Source organism: Phacochoerus africanus, chromosome 7 (assembly GCF_016906955.1).
Source record: "Phacochoerus africanus isolate WHEZ1 chromosome 7, ROS_Pafr_v1, whole genome shotgun sequence".
Taxonomy (NCBI): domain Eukaryota; kingdom Metazoa; phylum Chordata; class Mammalia; order Artiodactyla; family Suidae; genus Phacochoerus; species Phacochoerus africanus.
The window spans coordinates 8407170-8421752 of record NC_062550.1 but is presented as its reverse complement, the minus strand read 5'-3'; the positions used below and the strand labels follow the sequence as shown (position 1 = coordinate 8421752).

At 40.5% G+C, this 14583-nt stretch overlaps 1 protein-coding gene across 1 annotated transcript in view; it reads right to left on the bottom strand.

Annotated features, from left to right (window-relative positions):
- ENTHD1 (ENTH domain containing 1) overlaps positions 1-8334 on the bottom strand; it is a 96788-nt gene extending 88454 nt beyond the window's left edge. Inside the window, exon 1 of the mRNA XM_047785696.1 lies at positions 7986-8334. Within this exon, the coding sequence (XP_047641652.1) occupies positions 7986-8334 (349 nt within the window). The remainder of the gene's footprint in view (positions 1-7985) is intronic.
- Positions 8335-14583: the final 6249 nt, after the last annotated feature.

Here is a 14583-nt window from a genome sequence, read left to right as displayed (position 1 = left end):
CTGAGTGAGGGCAGGGATCAAACCTGCGTCCTCATGGATGCTAGTCAGGTTCGTTAACCGCTGAGCCACAATGGGATCTCCTGAATTTAAAAAAATCTTAGGATGGGAGTTCCTGCCACAGCTCAATGGTTAATGAATCTGACTAGGAACCACGAGGTTTTGGGTTTGATCCTTGGCTTCATTCAGTAGGTTAAGGATCCAGTGTTGCCGTAAGCTGCAGTGTAGGTCACCAATTTGGCTCGGATCCTGCACTTCTGTGGCTGTGGTGTAGGCCAGCGGCTACAACTCCAATTCAACCCCTAGCCTGGGAACCTCCACATGCCTCGGGTGTGGCCCTGGAAAAGACAAAAAGAAAAAAAAAACAAAAACCTTAAGATGGCCAATAAATGCAGCAATCAAAAGATAAATTCACTCTAAAAGAAATTAATGTCCTATAAAATTCTACAGGACCTTCTATAAATCAATATTCTATATGGTTATAGGATTTAAAAATCAAACAACAAAGATTTTTAAATAAATATCAAGACATTAATACAGGAATCACATTCACAACAAGGAATATGAAAATTAAAACAAAACAAAAATAGGCAGAAATGAAACAAGAACAGATGGATGTGAAAGGAGTCAAGTTAAAATCCTAGAAATGAAAACTATAGTCACTGGGGTTAAAAAGAAAATACCCTCAATATCCAAAGTAGACTCTAGAATCTACCAGTTAAAGAGAGAATTGGTAATTAATAGAACTAAGGAATTCTTCCAGTATAAAGCACAGAGAAGCAACAAGATTAAGAATATTAACTGTTGTCATAAAAGACAGACTTCAATATTCACTTAGAAGTTTCAAAAGATTACAGTAATCACACCAAAAAAGCAATATTCAGGGAGTTCCCTTCATGGCTCAGTGGTAACAAACCCTACTACTATCCATGAGAATGCAGGTTCCATCTCCGGCCTCGCTCAGTGGGTCAGGGATCCGATGTTGCTATGAGCTGTGGTGTAGGTCACAGACGCAGCTCGGATCCCACATTGCTGTGGCTGTGGTATAGGCCCGAAGCTGTAGCACCAATTCAATCCCCAGCCTGGGAACTTCCACACATATTGCGGGGGGGCGAAAAAGAAAAAAAAAAAAAAAGATCTCCAAACACCAAGAAGGATAAAAATAGCACTATTCCTAGAAACACCATAGAAAGCTAGAAGAATATGTAGATAAACTCTTAAAGCTTCTAACCCCTTCTTTGGGCCTACAACAGCCCACTAGCCACTCAGCAAACATTTACTCCACACCTCCACGAAGCAAGTGAAGAAAAAGAGGTACAAATAAAGAAATCTCAGCCCTCCAAACACCCACAGCCCACTAAAGGGACTGATGTAAGACAAGTCGTTACAGCAGAGCGATGCACGCTGCCATGGACACACGGACAAGGTACTGGAGATGGGCACACACTGTGGACGTCTACACGGCAGTGGGAAAGCTACACTGAGCTTTATTTGAACAGGAATATACACTGCAGGAAATAATAAAACACGTCAACAACTAACATTTTTGGCTAACATGGATCAATGACTTACTATGCACCTGACTTCTAGACATTACCTCCAATCCTCACAGCTACCCTCAGCGTTTATGAAGTCCATTTGGTAAATGAGAAAAGAAAGTTTAGGGTGAGTGAGAAACTTTCCCCAAGTCATAAAGTTAATAAACTTAAAAAGTAGAGAGTGGCTCTATAAAAATAACAAAATACAGGTTTCAATTTCTTTGACTGACCTTAGTATACATATGTGAGCTATTTCACCTGATGACAACCTCGAGAATGATTCTGCTGACACAGCCCTGAAGGGCTACCCTGGTTACCGGCGCTTTTTCTTTTGCTGTACCCTGCTGTCCACATGAGCACAATAAGCAAAGAGCACTGTGGGAAGCCTGGCTGAATGGGCACACTGAAGTTCACACACATTTGTGATTTGCTTCTTGCTATTATGATTATCAATGACTATACTTGTTGAAAAGGAGCAAAAGGAGATCCAAAACTCAATTGTTTTAAGTATAAAGGTTTTGTTTAAACTCACAGTGATAGAGATTTTAACAACCACAGAACAGGCTTATGAGGACCCAACATCTAGAACATATGTTTATTAAAGGAAATTCATTTGTTCATCTAAACTTTAAAAATGTCTCCTATAGGAAATCACATTTGCTCCCCTAAGGATAAATGGACTTAGCAGCCTGGTGTTAAGTAACCCATCTCTGAGGTCCCACTGTGGCTCAGTGGGTTTTGTCCAACTAGTGTCCATGAGGATGTGGGTTCGACTCCTGGCCTCACTCAGTGGATTTAAGGATCTGGCGCTATGGCATAGGTCACAGACGAGGCTCAGATCTGACATTGCTGTGGCTGTGGTGTAGGCTGACAGCTGCAGCTCCTATTTGACCCCTAGCTTGGGAACCTCTTTATACCTCAGGTGCAGCCCCCAAAAAGAAAGAAAAAAAAAAAGTAACCCATCTCTGCAGATCTGAGCACATTTGCATGGCACTAATTAATTAAGCCACTATCACCTATTAGGTGAATTCAATGGTTAGAGAATTGTGACTACTGCTGTCTGACAACTACAGAAAAAAATTGTCTGCTGTCCTTTAAAGCTCAACCGCTACATCACAATGCCTGGGAACTGTCTGCCTCACGCTCTCCACATCCAGTTCCTTCCGTAAGAGAAGTAATGCCCCCAAGTTGTAGACTTTGGCTTTTAGAACTTTAACACAGACTACCAAGAACTTAAGTAATTTTTTTTACATTGAAATGTTTTCTTTTTCTTGAATTTACTCTTTCAAAGAATGCCTTGCTTCAATTCATTACAGTTGCCTTGGAAAGAAAATCCCAATCATTCCTTTTTTCTCCTATTTCCTGGGCTCCTTCTTTGTCTAAGCCCATATATCTGGGGTTTTCTCTCCTACGAGAACGTCAACTCAAAAAACAAATTTCCTCTCACAAAAAGTTGATTTTAATAATTTATGAGCTAGTGTAAATATTAAAAGTGTATTATGGGAGTTCCCATCATGCCTCAGCAGTTAATGAAACTGACTAGTATCCATGAGGATGTGGGTTCAATCCTGGACTTTGTTCAGTGGGTTGGGGATCTGGCATTGTTGTGGCTGTGGCACAGGTCGGCAGCTATGGCTCTGATTCGACCCCTAGCCTGGGAATTCCATTTGCACGGGTGAGGCCCTAAAAAAAAAAAAAGTTCCTGTCATGGCTCAGTGGTTAATGAATCCAACTAGGAACCATGAGGTTGCAGGTTCAATCCCTGGTCTTGCTCAGTGGGTTAAGGATCCGGCATTGCCGTGAGCTGCGGTGTAGGTCAAACTCCCAGCTTGGATCCCACATTGCTGTGGTGTAGGCTGGCAGCTGTAGCTCCGATTAGACCCCTAGCTGGGAACCTCCATATGCCACAGGTACAGCCCTAGAAAAGACCAAAAAAAAAAAAAAAGTGTATTATGTATTCAGAGTATTTACCTTTCACATTTTAGTTTGTTACTTCTTAACTATGGCTTAAAAGGCTAAGATCTTACTCTAAGACATTGCAACTTTAGTGAGCAAATGGGTGAGTGAATGCTAAGGGCCCATCCTCAAGGTTTGGAGGACATACAAAGCAGCCAATGCAAAGTAGCCATCAATATAAATGTGAACTATCCAATTTCCTAAATGAGATGATTAATACTGATAGCAAAAAACTAAAATGGCAGGAATGTCACCAATGGATGCTACTTCTAGTAAAAAGTTTACCGTAACTTTTTAACAACACTAAAAATATCTTTTAAAATGTCCCTTCCTGGAGTTCCTGTTGTGGCACAGCAGAAACAATCCAACTAGGAAGCTGAGGTTGTGGGTTCAATCCCTGGGTCTCACTCAGTGGGTTAAGGATCCAGCATTGTTGTGGCTGTGGTGTAGGCTGGAAGCTGTAGCTCTAATTCGACTCCTAGCCTAGGAACCTCCATATGCCATGAGTGCAGCCTAAAAAGCAATAAAATATAATAAAATGTACCTTCCTAAAAAATATACCTTTAAAAATATGTGTGTAATATATACATTTACAGTATGTTAATGTAAAATGGCCCATTTAAATGAAATTAACTGCAGTTTGATGACAACTAATTGAGGGTAAAATATCACTTATAAGTGGAATCTTAAAAATGATATAAATGAACTTATTTACAAAGCAAATAGACTCACAAACAGAAAACAAACTTAAGGTTATGAGAGGGGAAGAGGGGGAGGGACAAATTGGGAATTTGGGATTATACATAAAATAACAGCAAAGATCTACTGTATAGCACAGAGAATTATGTTCAACATCTTATAATAACCTATAATGGAAAAGATCTGAAATATATATATATAACTGAATCATTTTTCTGTACTCCTGAGATATTACAAATCAACTATACTTCAATTTTAAAAATTAATTAATTAAAAAAATTCCCACTGAGGGTGGCCAGGGATCAAACCTGCATCCTCAAGGACATGAGTCAGATTTGTTTCCGCTGAGCCATGGTGGGAACTCCTCAACAATTTTTTTTAAAAATCAAATAACCCAGTTAAAAATGGACAAAGGATGGATTCCTGTTGTGGCTCAGCAGTTAACAAACCCAATTAGCATCCATGAGGATGCAGGTTCGATCCCTAGTCTTGCTCAGTGGGTTAAGGATCTGGTGTTGCCATGAGCTGTGGTGTAGGTCACAGATGTGGCTTGGATCCCACATTGCTGTGGCTCTTGCATAGGCCAGCAGCTGCAGGTCTGACTGAAACTCTAGCCTGGGAACCTCCATAATCCATGGATGCAGCCCTAAAAAAAAAAAGGACAAAGGATTTGCGTAGACATTTCCCCAAAGACATAATAATGGCCAAACAAGGACATGAAAAAAATGTTCAATATCATTAGTCTTTGAGAAGTGTAATTCAAAACCACAATAAGAACCTACTTCACATCTAGTAGAATAGCTGCAATTTTTTTTAAAAAAAGATGAATAATAACATATATTGGTAAGGATGTGGAGAAATAATAATCCTCTTACGCTGCTGGTGGAAATTTCAAATGGTGCAGCTGCTAAAGAAAATAGTTTAGTGGTTCCTCAAAAAATTAAATACTGACTTACCATATGATCCAGCAATTTCACTCTTAAGTATATACCCAAAGAAACTGAGAACTGGGACTCGAACTGAACTTGAAAACTAATGTTCATTGCAGCACTATTCACAATAGCCAAAAGGTGAAAACAACTCAAGAACCCATCAACAGATAAGTAGATAAACAAAATGTGGTATGTGCATACAATGGAATATTACTCAGCTATAAAATTCTGACATATCCTCTAACATGGCTGAACCTGGAGGACATTATGGTATATAAAATAAGCCAGACGCAAAAGGACAAACACTAGATGATTCCAATCATATGAAGTACTCAGAATAGGCAAACTGATAGAGACAGAAAGTAGACTAGAGGTCTCCAAACTACTACATAATAGCTACAGAGTTTCTGTTTGGGATGATGAAAAAGTTTTGGAAATAGATAGTGGTAACGGTTATGCAACACTGTGAATGTAATTAATGCCACTGAATTGTACACTTAAATGGCAACTTTTATTTTACATATTGTTATATATATTTTTATCACAATTTTTAAAATTAATAATATACCAAAACCCACATGATTGTGTACTTTAAATGGGTGAACTGTATGGTATATGAATTACACCTTAATAAAGCTGGTTTTCCTTTTTTTTTTTTTAAGTAAAGGAAGGAAAAGAAGAAATGAATTCTCCAGCTATAAAAAGACATGGAAGAATCTCAAACGTATATGGCTAAGGGAAAGAAACCATTCTGAAAAAGCTACAAACCAAATGATTCCAACTCTATGACAGTCTATAGAAATAATAAAAAGATCAGTGGTTGCCAAGGGTTCAGGGCAGGGAGAGAGGACAGACAGGAGGAGCACAGGGCATTTCCAAGGCAGTGAAACTACTCTGCATGTTACTGGAACAGCAGACACATGACACTGCATCTTTCAAAACCCTTAGAACTGTATGCAGAACACAGAGTGAACCCTAATGTAAACTAAGAACTCTCATTAATAAGAATGTAAAATATTGGTTTAATGGTAAGAAATGTGCCGCATTAATGCGTGATGTTAATGGGAGAAACAATGTGTGGGTGAGGAAGGATATGAGGGAATTCGGTCCTTTCTGCATATTTTTTCTGTAAACTTAAAACTGTTCTAAAAAAGTCTATTTTTAAAGTGTATACTTAACACAGATACTGCACTGAATTTCATCGTCTTCTCATGATTCATAAGACTATTCACTTTAAACACAAGCTATAATTTCACATTAGGTGGAGAGGAAGTGCTGATTCTTTCACCATCGTAGAGTATCAGGCACTACGGAATCATCTCGGTTCAATATCCTCCTAGGTACCCTTTCACCACTTCATCTCCTCTTCCACCCCCGACAAAATTACTTCATGACCTAAATTTCTGTATTCATAAGACTACTTTAATAAAACTACTTCAATAGTTTCTGAAGTCTCCATTGTCTTTGGAAACACTTTCTTACATTTATGACTAAATTCGTCTAATTATGAATTACAGTGACATTATTATATCAAATTGCCATGTCTGCTATTTTATTCACTTTGATCTTTTTTTTCACATTGCCACACTGGTTTTATTTGGTCTAATTATAAAATATGTTTTAAAAGATACTAGCTTATATAAAACAAAATAAATATCATCTCTAACCCTACCAGTACCACTTGGTAAACTCTTATATAATCTTATATTCAGAAATATAATTTTTAAACAAAATTGGGGCCATTTTGTATACTCATTCATTCTTCCTTTCATTTATTCACTCACTCAACAAATGTTGATGGGTCTTCTTCTGCCAAGACCCAGCAATGAGCAAGGTAGACCAAGTTTCTGCCCTCGTGGAACTGACATCTTATTGAGAGAAATAGGTACACATATTTTCACTCCTTACACCCATCTTTGAGACAGATACTGTTATTGTCCCAATTTACAGAATTTAAACTGAGGCTCCAAGTAATCTATCCCATTGCCTGAGGTTACCCAGCTAGTCGGAGGCGGAGTCAGGATTCAACCCCAGGTTGAATGACAACCCTTTCTGATAACACACTCTGCACTTTTAACTCATCTAAGAAATATCTTAATATGATATACTGATCTTTACAAAATGGTACCAGGGTAAAAGGCTGGATTAGCCCCGGAAACAATGTATCTACTCCAAGTACATAGTTCCTTGACTTCGATCCTGAAGTTTGTTCATGGAAAATGATTCATTATAATTTCATCATATTTAAATTAAGCAGGACCTCAAGTCCAAGTTCTTAACTTTTTTGGTGTACTTGTTTTATTTGATTTTGTTTTTTAATTCAATTTATTTAGACTAAAACAAAAAACAGTTCACCCATTTCACCCCCAACCCCCAACTCTGAAAACCACTAATCCACTCTTTGTATCTATGAGGTTATCTGTTTTTAATTCCACATATAAGAGAAATCACAGTGCCTGTCTCTGTCTGATATATTTCACTTAGCATAATGCCCTCCAAGATCCAAAAGAATGTAATCTTGCTTTATGTGAAAACATGGATGGACCCTGAAGGCACTATGCTAAGTGGAATAAATCAGAGAAAGACAAATACCCTATGACCTCCCTTGTATGTCCATTTTCTATGAGGTATCATCAGGAACCTAAGTGTGTTAGCTTTACATATCCTTTTGGGGAAAAAAAAAATTGTTCTCGAAGGCACTCAAGAGTCAACAGAAAGGATTAAACTGGAAACCATAACTGTCCCAGAGGAAAGGCAACTAGCACATTTAAAAACAACTTTTCCCCAGGTCCTGCTTTAAAATGATCCCCTCCCAAACTCTTAGTCTTTATTGGCACACGGTATAAATGTCTTTAACTGGTACCTTGATCTTTTCCAGCTTCATCTATGTGTTGGAAATCTTTTAGTGTTTGAAGGTTAGGGAACCCCTCTCTGCAATGCTGAATAACTTTCTTTGATCCATTCTTGATGAGATAATCCATTAGGGTAAGGGATTTATACACATGGCGCCAGTTCTTCCCATGGTCACTGAGTCTCTGCCATAGCATATTCATAATCTCTGAGAGAGAAATTGTGTTGAAAGTCAGATCACTGATATCTAACATCAGAGAACTAGAAGGACCCCAAGGGTCATTAGAAGTTGCTTCCCTGACTTTTATTTCGGCATCTGAGTAATTTTTCACGAAGTTTTTCACTTGCCTCCTGAATGCCATAGGTAAGATAAACTTGAAGGTGAGATGGGGGGGTGAGAGCAATGGAATAGGAGTTTATATGATTGGTTTATAAAACTCTTGAGAGGTATTTGGTCCCCAGTTCTGCTGCTACCAAATACAAATAATTAATCTCCATCTTGACAAGGTATCGATTTCCTGAAAAGAAAAGCACAAAAAATACATAAGTAAAAAAAATTTAAATGTCAGATCAATTCAGTCTGAAAAATCTAGGGTTAGTTTCCAAATCAGCACCTCACTTACATCAGCCAGGATTGAGGGTACCTTATAAATGTTCCCAGGATTGAGATGGGAAAATCTCTCACAAGGGATTGGTTTATATTATGTAAAGAAATATAGATGGTCTTTCTAGACCTAAAAGTTTCCACTGAAGGTATCACTGAACCTCTTTGACCAGAAATAAACTATAAAGTATTACATGAACAGTGGACAACTTAGTACAAGAAAATGGAACTTGCACTGTGACATCTCTTGTGTAAGAACATATAAAAATGTTATGTCCTGAGAGTAATTAAGAGGGTGAAAACTAAGTCTTAGGATAAACTGACCCTGTGGTTGTATTCTTTTTAGAACTTACAAGTCATGAGAATCAGATCTAAATATGGTCTGTTTTCTTGTTAATCCACTCGTCATGGCGCAGTGGAAACAACCCGACTAGGAACCATGAGGTTGCGGGTTTGATCCCTGCCCTTGCTCAGTGGGTTCAGGACACAGCACTTACCGTGAGCTGTGGTGTAGGTCACAGAATGGCTCGGATCCCACGCTGCTGTGGCGTAGGCTGGAGGCTACAGCTCTGATTAGACCTCTGGCCTGGGAACTTCCATATGCCCCAGATGTGGCCCTAAAAAGACAAAAAAAAAAAAAAAAATCTGAGCGAGGGGAGGGTCATTAACTATTAAGACAAGTAATTATCCTTAGTGGACTGCATGTCTAACTTGTGGCACCATAAACCATATTTTAGTCTTGGGAAGGCTGGTAAGTTTAAGGGAAAGGTTAAATTGCTTTCTCCACTCAGCTTTAGGACAAGATGCCCTGATGAGCATCCAGGCCCAATGAAGCCTTAACAATCTATAATCAGATTTTACTAGAGAAACTGCACACATACAAAAGAATAATGTTAAAATCCACAATAAGTGTGTTATTTTTAGTTTTGTTTCTCTTCCTTGACCTTCTCAATTCCTAGCTCAGGCTTTGTTAATTTCTGTGTATGTATTTAAGGAAGACATAAATTTTCAGAAGTATCCTAAATGAACCATCACTTCTTTTTTTAAAAATAGAGAAGGATATAAGTAATCTCTTTTTTTGGTAAAAATGCAACACAGCCTCAAATAAGCAAGATAGAAAATATATCCGTCTAATTAAGAATTCTCAGAAAGAGACTATCATCAACCCTAGGAAGAAAAAGAGAAGTGTTTTTACAATCTTCTGATTTTCTCTCTTGTTTGCACTTTCAATACAGGCATTTTTATCTGACTCACTCCCGCAGTGAAAACTCGATTTATAACGTGTTTCAATAAGCCATTAAAATTTTCAATCATGAGGGTTTTTTTCCTATTGTCTTTTTTTCCACTCTACCAAGCTCACTCAATACAGAGATCCTCTGTGACATTGGCTTAGAGCAACAAATATTGATCTGTTTCTTCACAAGTCTATTTAAAAAAACAAAACAAAACAAAAAAACCCTGTTAGAATCATAACTTGATGGAATTGAACAACAGTTGTTAAAATCCTTTTTTTTTCTCTTTTGGATTGCTACCTGTGTATATTTTGGAGGGACAAAATGCTAATTTTTAGGTTTTCCTCTATTCTCTAGCCCACATTTTTAAATTAAAAAAAAATTAAAATTAAAATTTTAGTTTTTTGTTTTGTTTTGTTTTTTTGTTTTTTTTGGTTTTTTTTAGGGTGGCACTGTGACTGTGACATATGCAGGTTCCCAGGCAAGGGGTCGAATCAGAGCTACAGTTCCAGCCTACAGCACAGCCATAGCAACGCAGGATCCGAGCCCCAGCTGTGACCTACACCATAGCTCACAGCAGCACGGGATCCTTAACCCACTGAACGAGGCCAGGGATCAAACCTGCATCCTCATGGATCACAGTCGGGCTCGTTACCCACTGAGCCACGAAGGGATCTCCCAAAATTTAAGTTCTTAAATGAAATTTCTGTCCCAGAAAACTACTGCTTAATAGCCTTCCATCCAAAAGAGCAGTTTAAAATGGATGTGCTGGACATCATACCAAAATTAAATACATTCCTAACCATTAGAAAAACCACAAAGCAAAAAGTCTGATAAGTGAATTAGTACCATTTACTAATGTGCTTTGTGACAGGAACATAGAATATGTAAGACACCATTCCACAACTGATATCTTCTCAAGTTAAGAGGGGCTCAATTAATTAGTGTAAGCTGTAAATTCTATGTTGGTTCATTATGTGTTTTAGACACCTGACTACCTGTAGATGCTCAGTTGACTCAGACCTTCAAAAATTTGAGAGTGTAATCACAATGAAGTGACATCTAAGACAAAAGTAGTGTCAAAGAGGGAAAATTTTCGTATCTGAATTTTGGTTGTCTGGCTACCCAAATCCCAATAATATTTAGACACGGAAGGAGGTAAGATATTTCATGTCATAAATCTGGGCCACCTCCCCTGAGAGGCCTTCGCCTAGCACACTTACTACTTAAGTCTTTCCATCATGCTCTTACAAGCACCCAGTTTATTTCCTTCATGACACGTAGCATGCTGTAGGCTTATTTATATGTATTTGTCCTTTGCTCTTTGGCTTTCTCCACCACCTGACTGGAAGCTCCATGAGAGCAGGGACCATGATTGTCTTATCTACCAGTATAATCCTATTGTCAACAGGGACCCAGCACATAGTAGGCACAGTGAATACCCAAATGATGGATGATTTTGCTTTGGGATAAATTGGCATTGTTTCTACAGCTTTGGATTAAAACATGACATTACAAATATATATATGGGAGTTCCCATTGTGGCTCAGTGGTTGACGAATCCAACTGGGAACCATGAGGTTGAGAGTTCGATCCCTGGCCTTGCTCAGTGGGTTAGGGATCCAGCGTTGCCATGAGCTGTGGTATAGATCGCAGACGCGGCTCAGATCCCACGTTGCTGTGGCTCTGGCATAGGCTGGTGGCTACAGCTCCGATTTGACCTCTAGCGGAGTGGCCCAAGAAATAGCAAAAAGACCAAAAAAAAAATTATATATATATATATATATATATATATAGAGAGAGAGAGAGAGAGAGAGAGAGGGAGAGAGAGAGAGATTGCGCGCTCCTGTCATGGCTCAGTGGTTAACAAATCCAACTAGGAACCATGAGTTTGCAGGTTCGATCCCTGGCCTCGCTCAGTGGGTTAAGGATCTAGCATTGCCATGAGCTGTGGTGTAGGTTACAGACGCAGCTCAGACCCTGGGCTGCTGTGGCTCTGGTGTAGGCCAGCAGCTACAGCTCCGCTTAGACCCTTAGCCTGGGAACCTCCATATGCGACAGGTGTGGCCCTAAAAGGACAAAAAGCCCCTTCTCCAAAAATATATATACATATAATACAGCTCTTATAATTGTCAAGTAAAATTCTAGAATTTTGAGCAAATATATTCAAATCAATCAATAAGTATTTCTTGAATACCTATCATTTAAACAGCTTTGTGGAGGACATTAGAAATATAAAATATGCTCCCTACATTCAAAAATATTAGGGAGCTTTCTCCCTTAAATAATGCTGAAATAAACAAATGATGAGATCTAAAAGGTCTCAATTTTCTTTTTACATTTACCCACTTCCGCAATGCTTTGGCAAAGGCTGTTTTCTCCCTCAACTTTACGTGAATCATAACAGATCACTTAAGCTGTCCACTAACATGAAACTATTGGTCCACAACCTATTATCTGAATCTTCTGAAGCAAGATGGGTCATGGAATTCAATTTTTTTGGTGGGGGAGGAGGGACTTCTGAAGGGTAATGCCATGCCTATACTATATGTTACATAATGCCCACAGTAAGGTCTGGGGTTGTCAGTAAGGTCAGAATAATCGAACACATTAACATGACTGCAACAAAAACTTGCAAATATTTGGAATAAGACAAATGCTCATTTCAGTTCAGATCTTGTACCCAGATAAGTCGGGGGGGGGGGATTGGTCTTAAAAACTTTTGGGGGTAGTTCCTGTGGTGGCGCAGTAGTAATGAACCTGACTAGCATCCATGAGGATGCACGTTTGATCCCTGGCCTCGCTCAGTGGGTTAAGTATCTGGTGTTGCCATGAGTTGTGGTGTAGGCCACAGACAGGCTTGGATCTGGCGTTGCTGTGGCTGTGGTGAAGGCCAGTGGCTACAGCTTCAATTCGACCCCTAGCCTGGGAACTTCCATATGCCACCTCAGGTGCAGCCCCCCCCCCAAACAAACAAACAAACAAACAAAACGTCTTGGAGTTCCCGTCGTGGTGCAGTGGAAACCAATCCCATTAGGAACCATGAGGTTGCAGGTTCGACCCCTGGCCTCGCTCAGTGGGTTAAGGATCCAGCGTTGCCGTGAGCTGTGGTGCAGGTCGCAGATGTGGCTCGGATCTGATGTAGCTGTGGCTGTGGTGTAGGCTGGTGGCTACAGGTCCGATTAGACCCTAGCCTGGGAACCTCCATATGTCGCAGGTGCGGCCCTAGAAAAGGCAAAAAGACAGGAAAAAAAAAAAAAAAAAACTCTTTGGATGTCAGAATTGAGAATAAGAGACTGAGGAGTTAAACCGAGTTTATCCAAAGATTTAGGACAATAATGACAACAGCGTCTAAGCGGCTGAGTACAAAGAGGCACGTCCGGAAAGACAGATTTAGGGTAGTGCTATGAGGAGAGAACAGCTCTTGTGTCAGGTTCTGCCTGTAGACGTAAGATCAACTCAGGAGGAAATAAGCTCTGGCCAAGACTGTTATGGGAGAACTATTATAGAGAACACCTCGGCATTAGGTGTTACTGTTTTGATAGAAAGAACACTGCAAGAGGCAGAAAAACTCTTTTTTGAGTACTTCCTGTGTTCATTAATTCACTCAACTATGAATTTTCCAGAGTTTACCATGTGACAGGCTCCATTCTAAGAAATGGATTAACAGGCGCATAAGACAGAGTCCCCACTCACTGGAGTAAACGGCTACTCTACTTTTTTTTTTTTTGTCATTTTAGGGCTGCACACACAGCATAGGGAGGTTCCCGGGCTAGGGATCAAATCGGAGCTGCTGCCAGCCTACACCACAGCCACGGCAATGCCAGATCCGAGCAGCGTTTGGGACCTACACCACAGCTCCCGGCAATGTGCCGGATCCTTAACCCACAGAGCAAGGCCAGGGATGGAACCTGCCTCCTCACGGACGCTAGTCAGATTCGTTTCGGATGAGCCACAACAGGAACTCCCATAAACGGCTACTCTTTACTGAATGCTCACAATTATGCTCACACCTAGGCATTCAGCACCTCGTCTCATTACTTTAATTAGGACTCCAGAGGCATGGACTTGAGGTCCTACTCTGCCATTTCCTAATTAAGGTTGAACAATTCTGAGCCTCAGTTCCTCCATCTACAGCATAAGGAATAACCGCCACATAGGAGAGACTGTTGACAGGAAGAAACGAGATGCTGGGAAAGAACTCTGAACGTGAAGGGTGGAGGCGGAGGGAGCATCAATTTCCTGAAGCCAGGATATTTCCTCAGCAACCACTTTTTCACCGGACCCACAAATGTTTCATAATGACCACTGTGCTCCAGGGAAGCCCCGTGGCGGGCAGTGGGTCACACAGATGACTCAGCTCAGCGACTGCTCTCAGAGAGCCTGCAATTTACTGGGAGTGGGAGGCTGGGCCTTGGAGAAGCTTCTAGAAGGAGGGAGCGACGTGATGGCGTCACACAGCAGGGACTTTCCCTCACACAGACCTGCGGGCCTCGACCCGTCCAACGCGCCCCTGACGAGCGGAGCGCAGGGAGCAGAGTGGGAGGGGCATCCGCCTCCATCCCCAGCCCCACTCCCAGATGAGACGCTACTACCTGAGGGAAAGGTCCAGCCGCCGGCGTTCAAGCTTTTTCCCTCCCAAACACAAGCCCCAGTCACCAAGCTGATCCGTCTCCTCCAACCAGACCCGAACGCCCAGGTCCGAGCGCCCAGGTCCGGCTCCTCACTTCCGGCCTCTCACTTCCGGCCTTTCCCGGGGCGGGCGCGCACTGCAC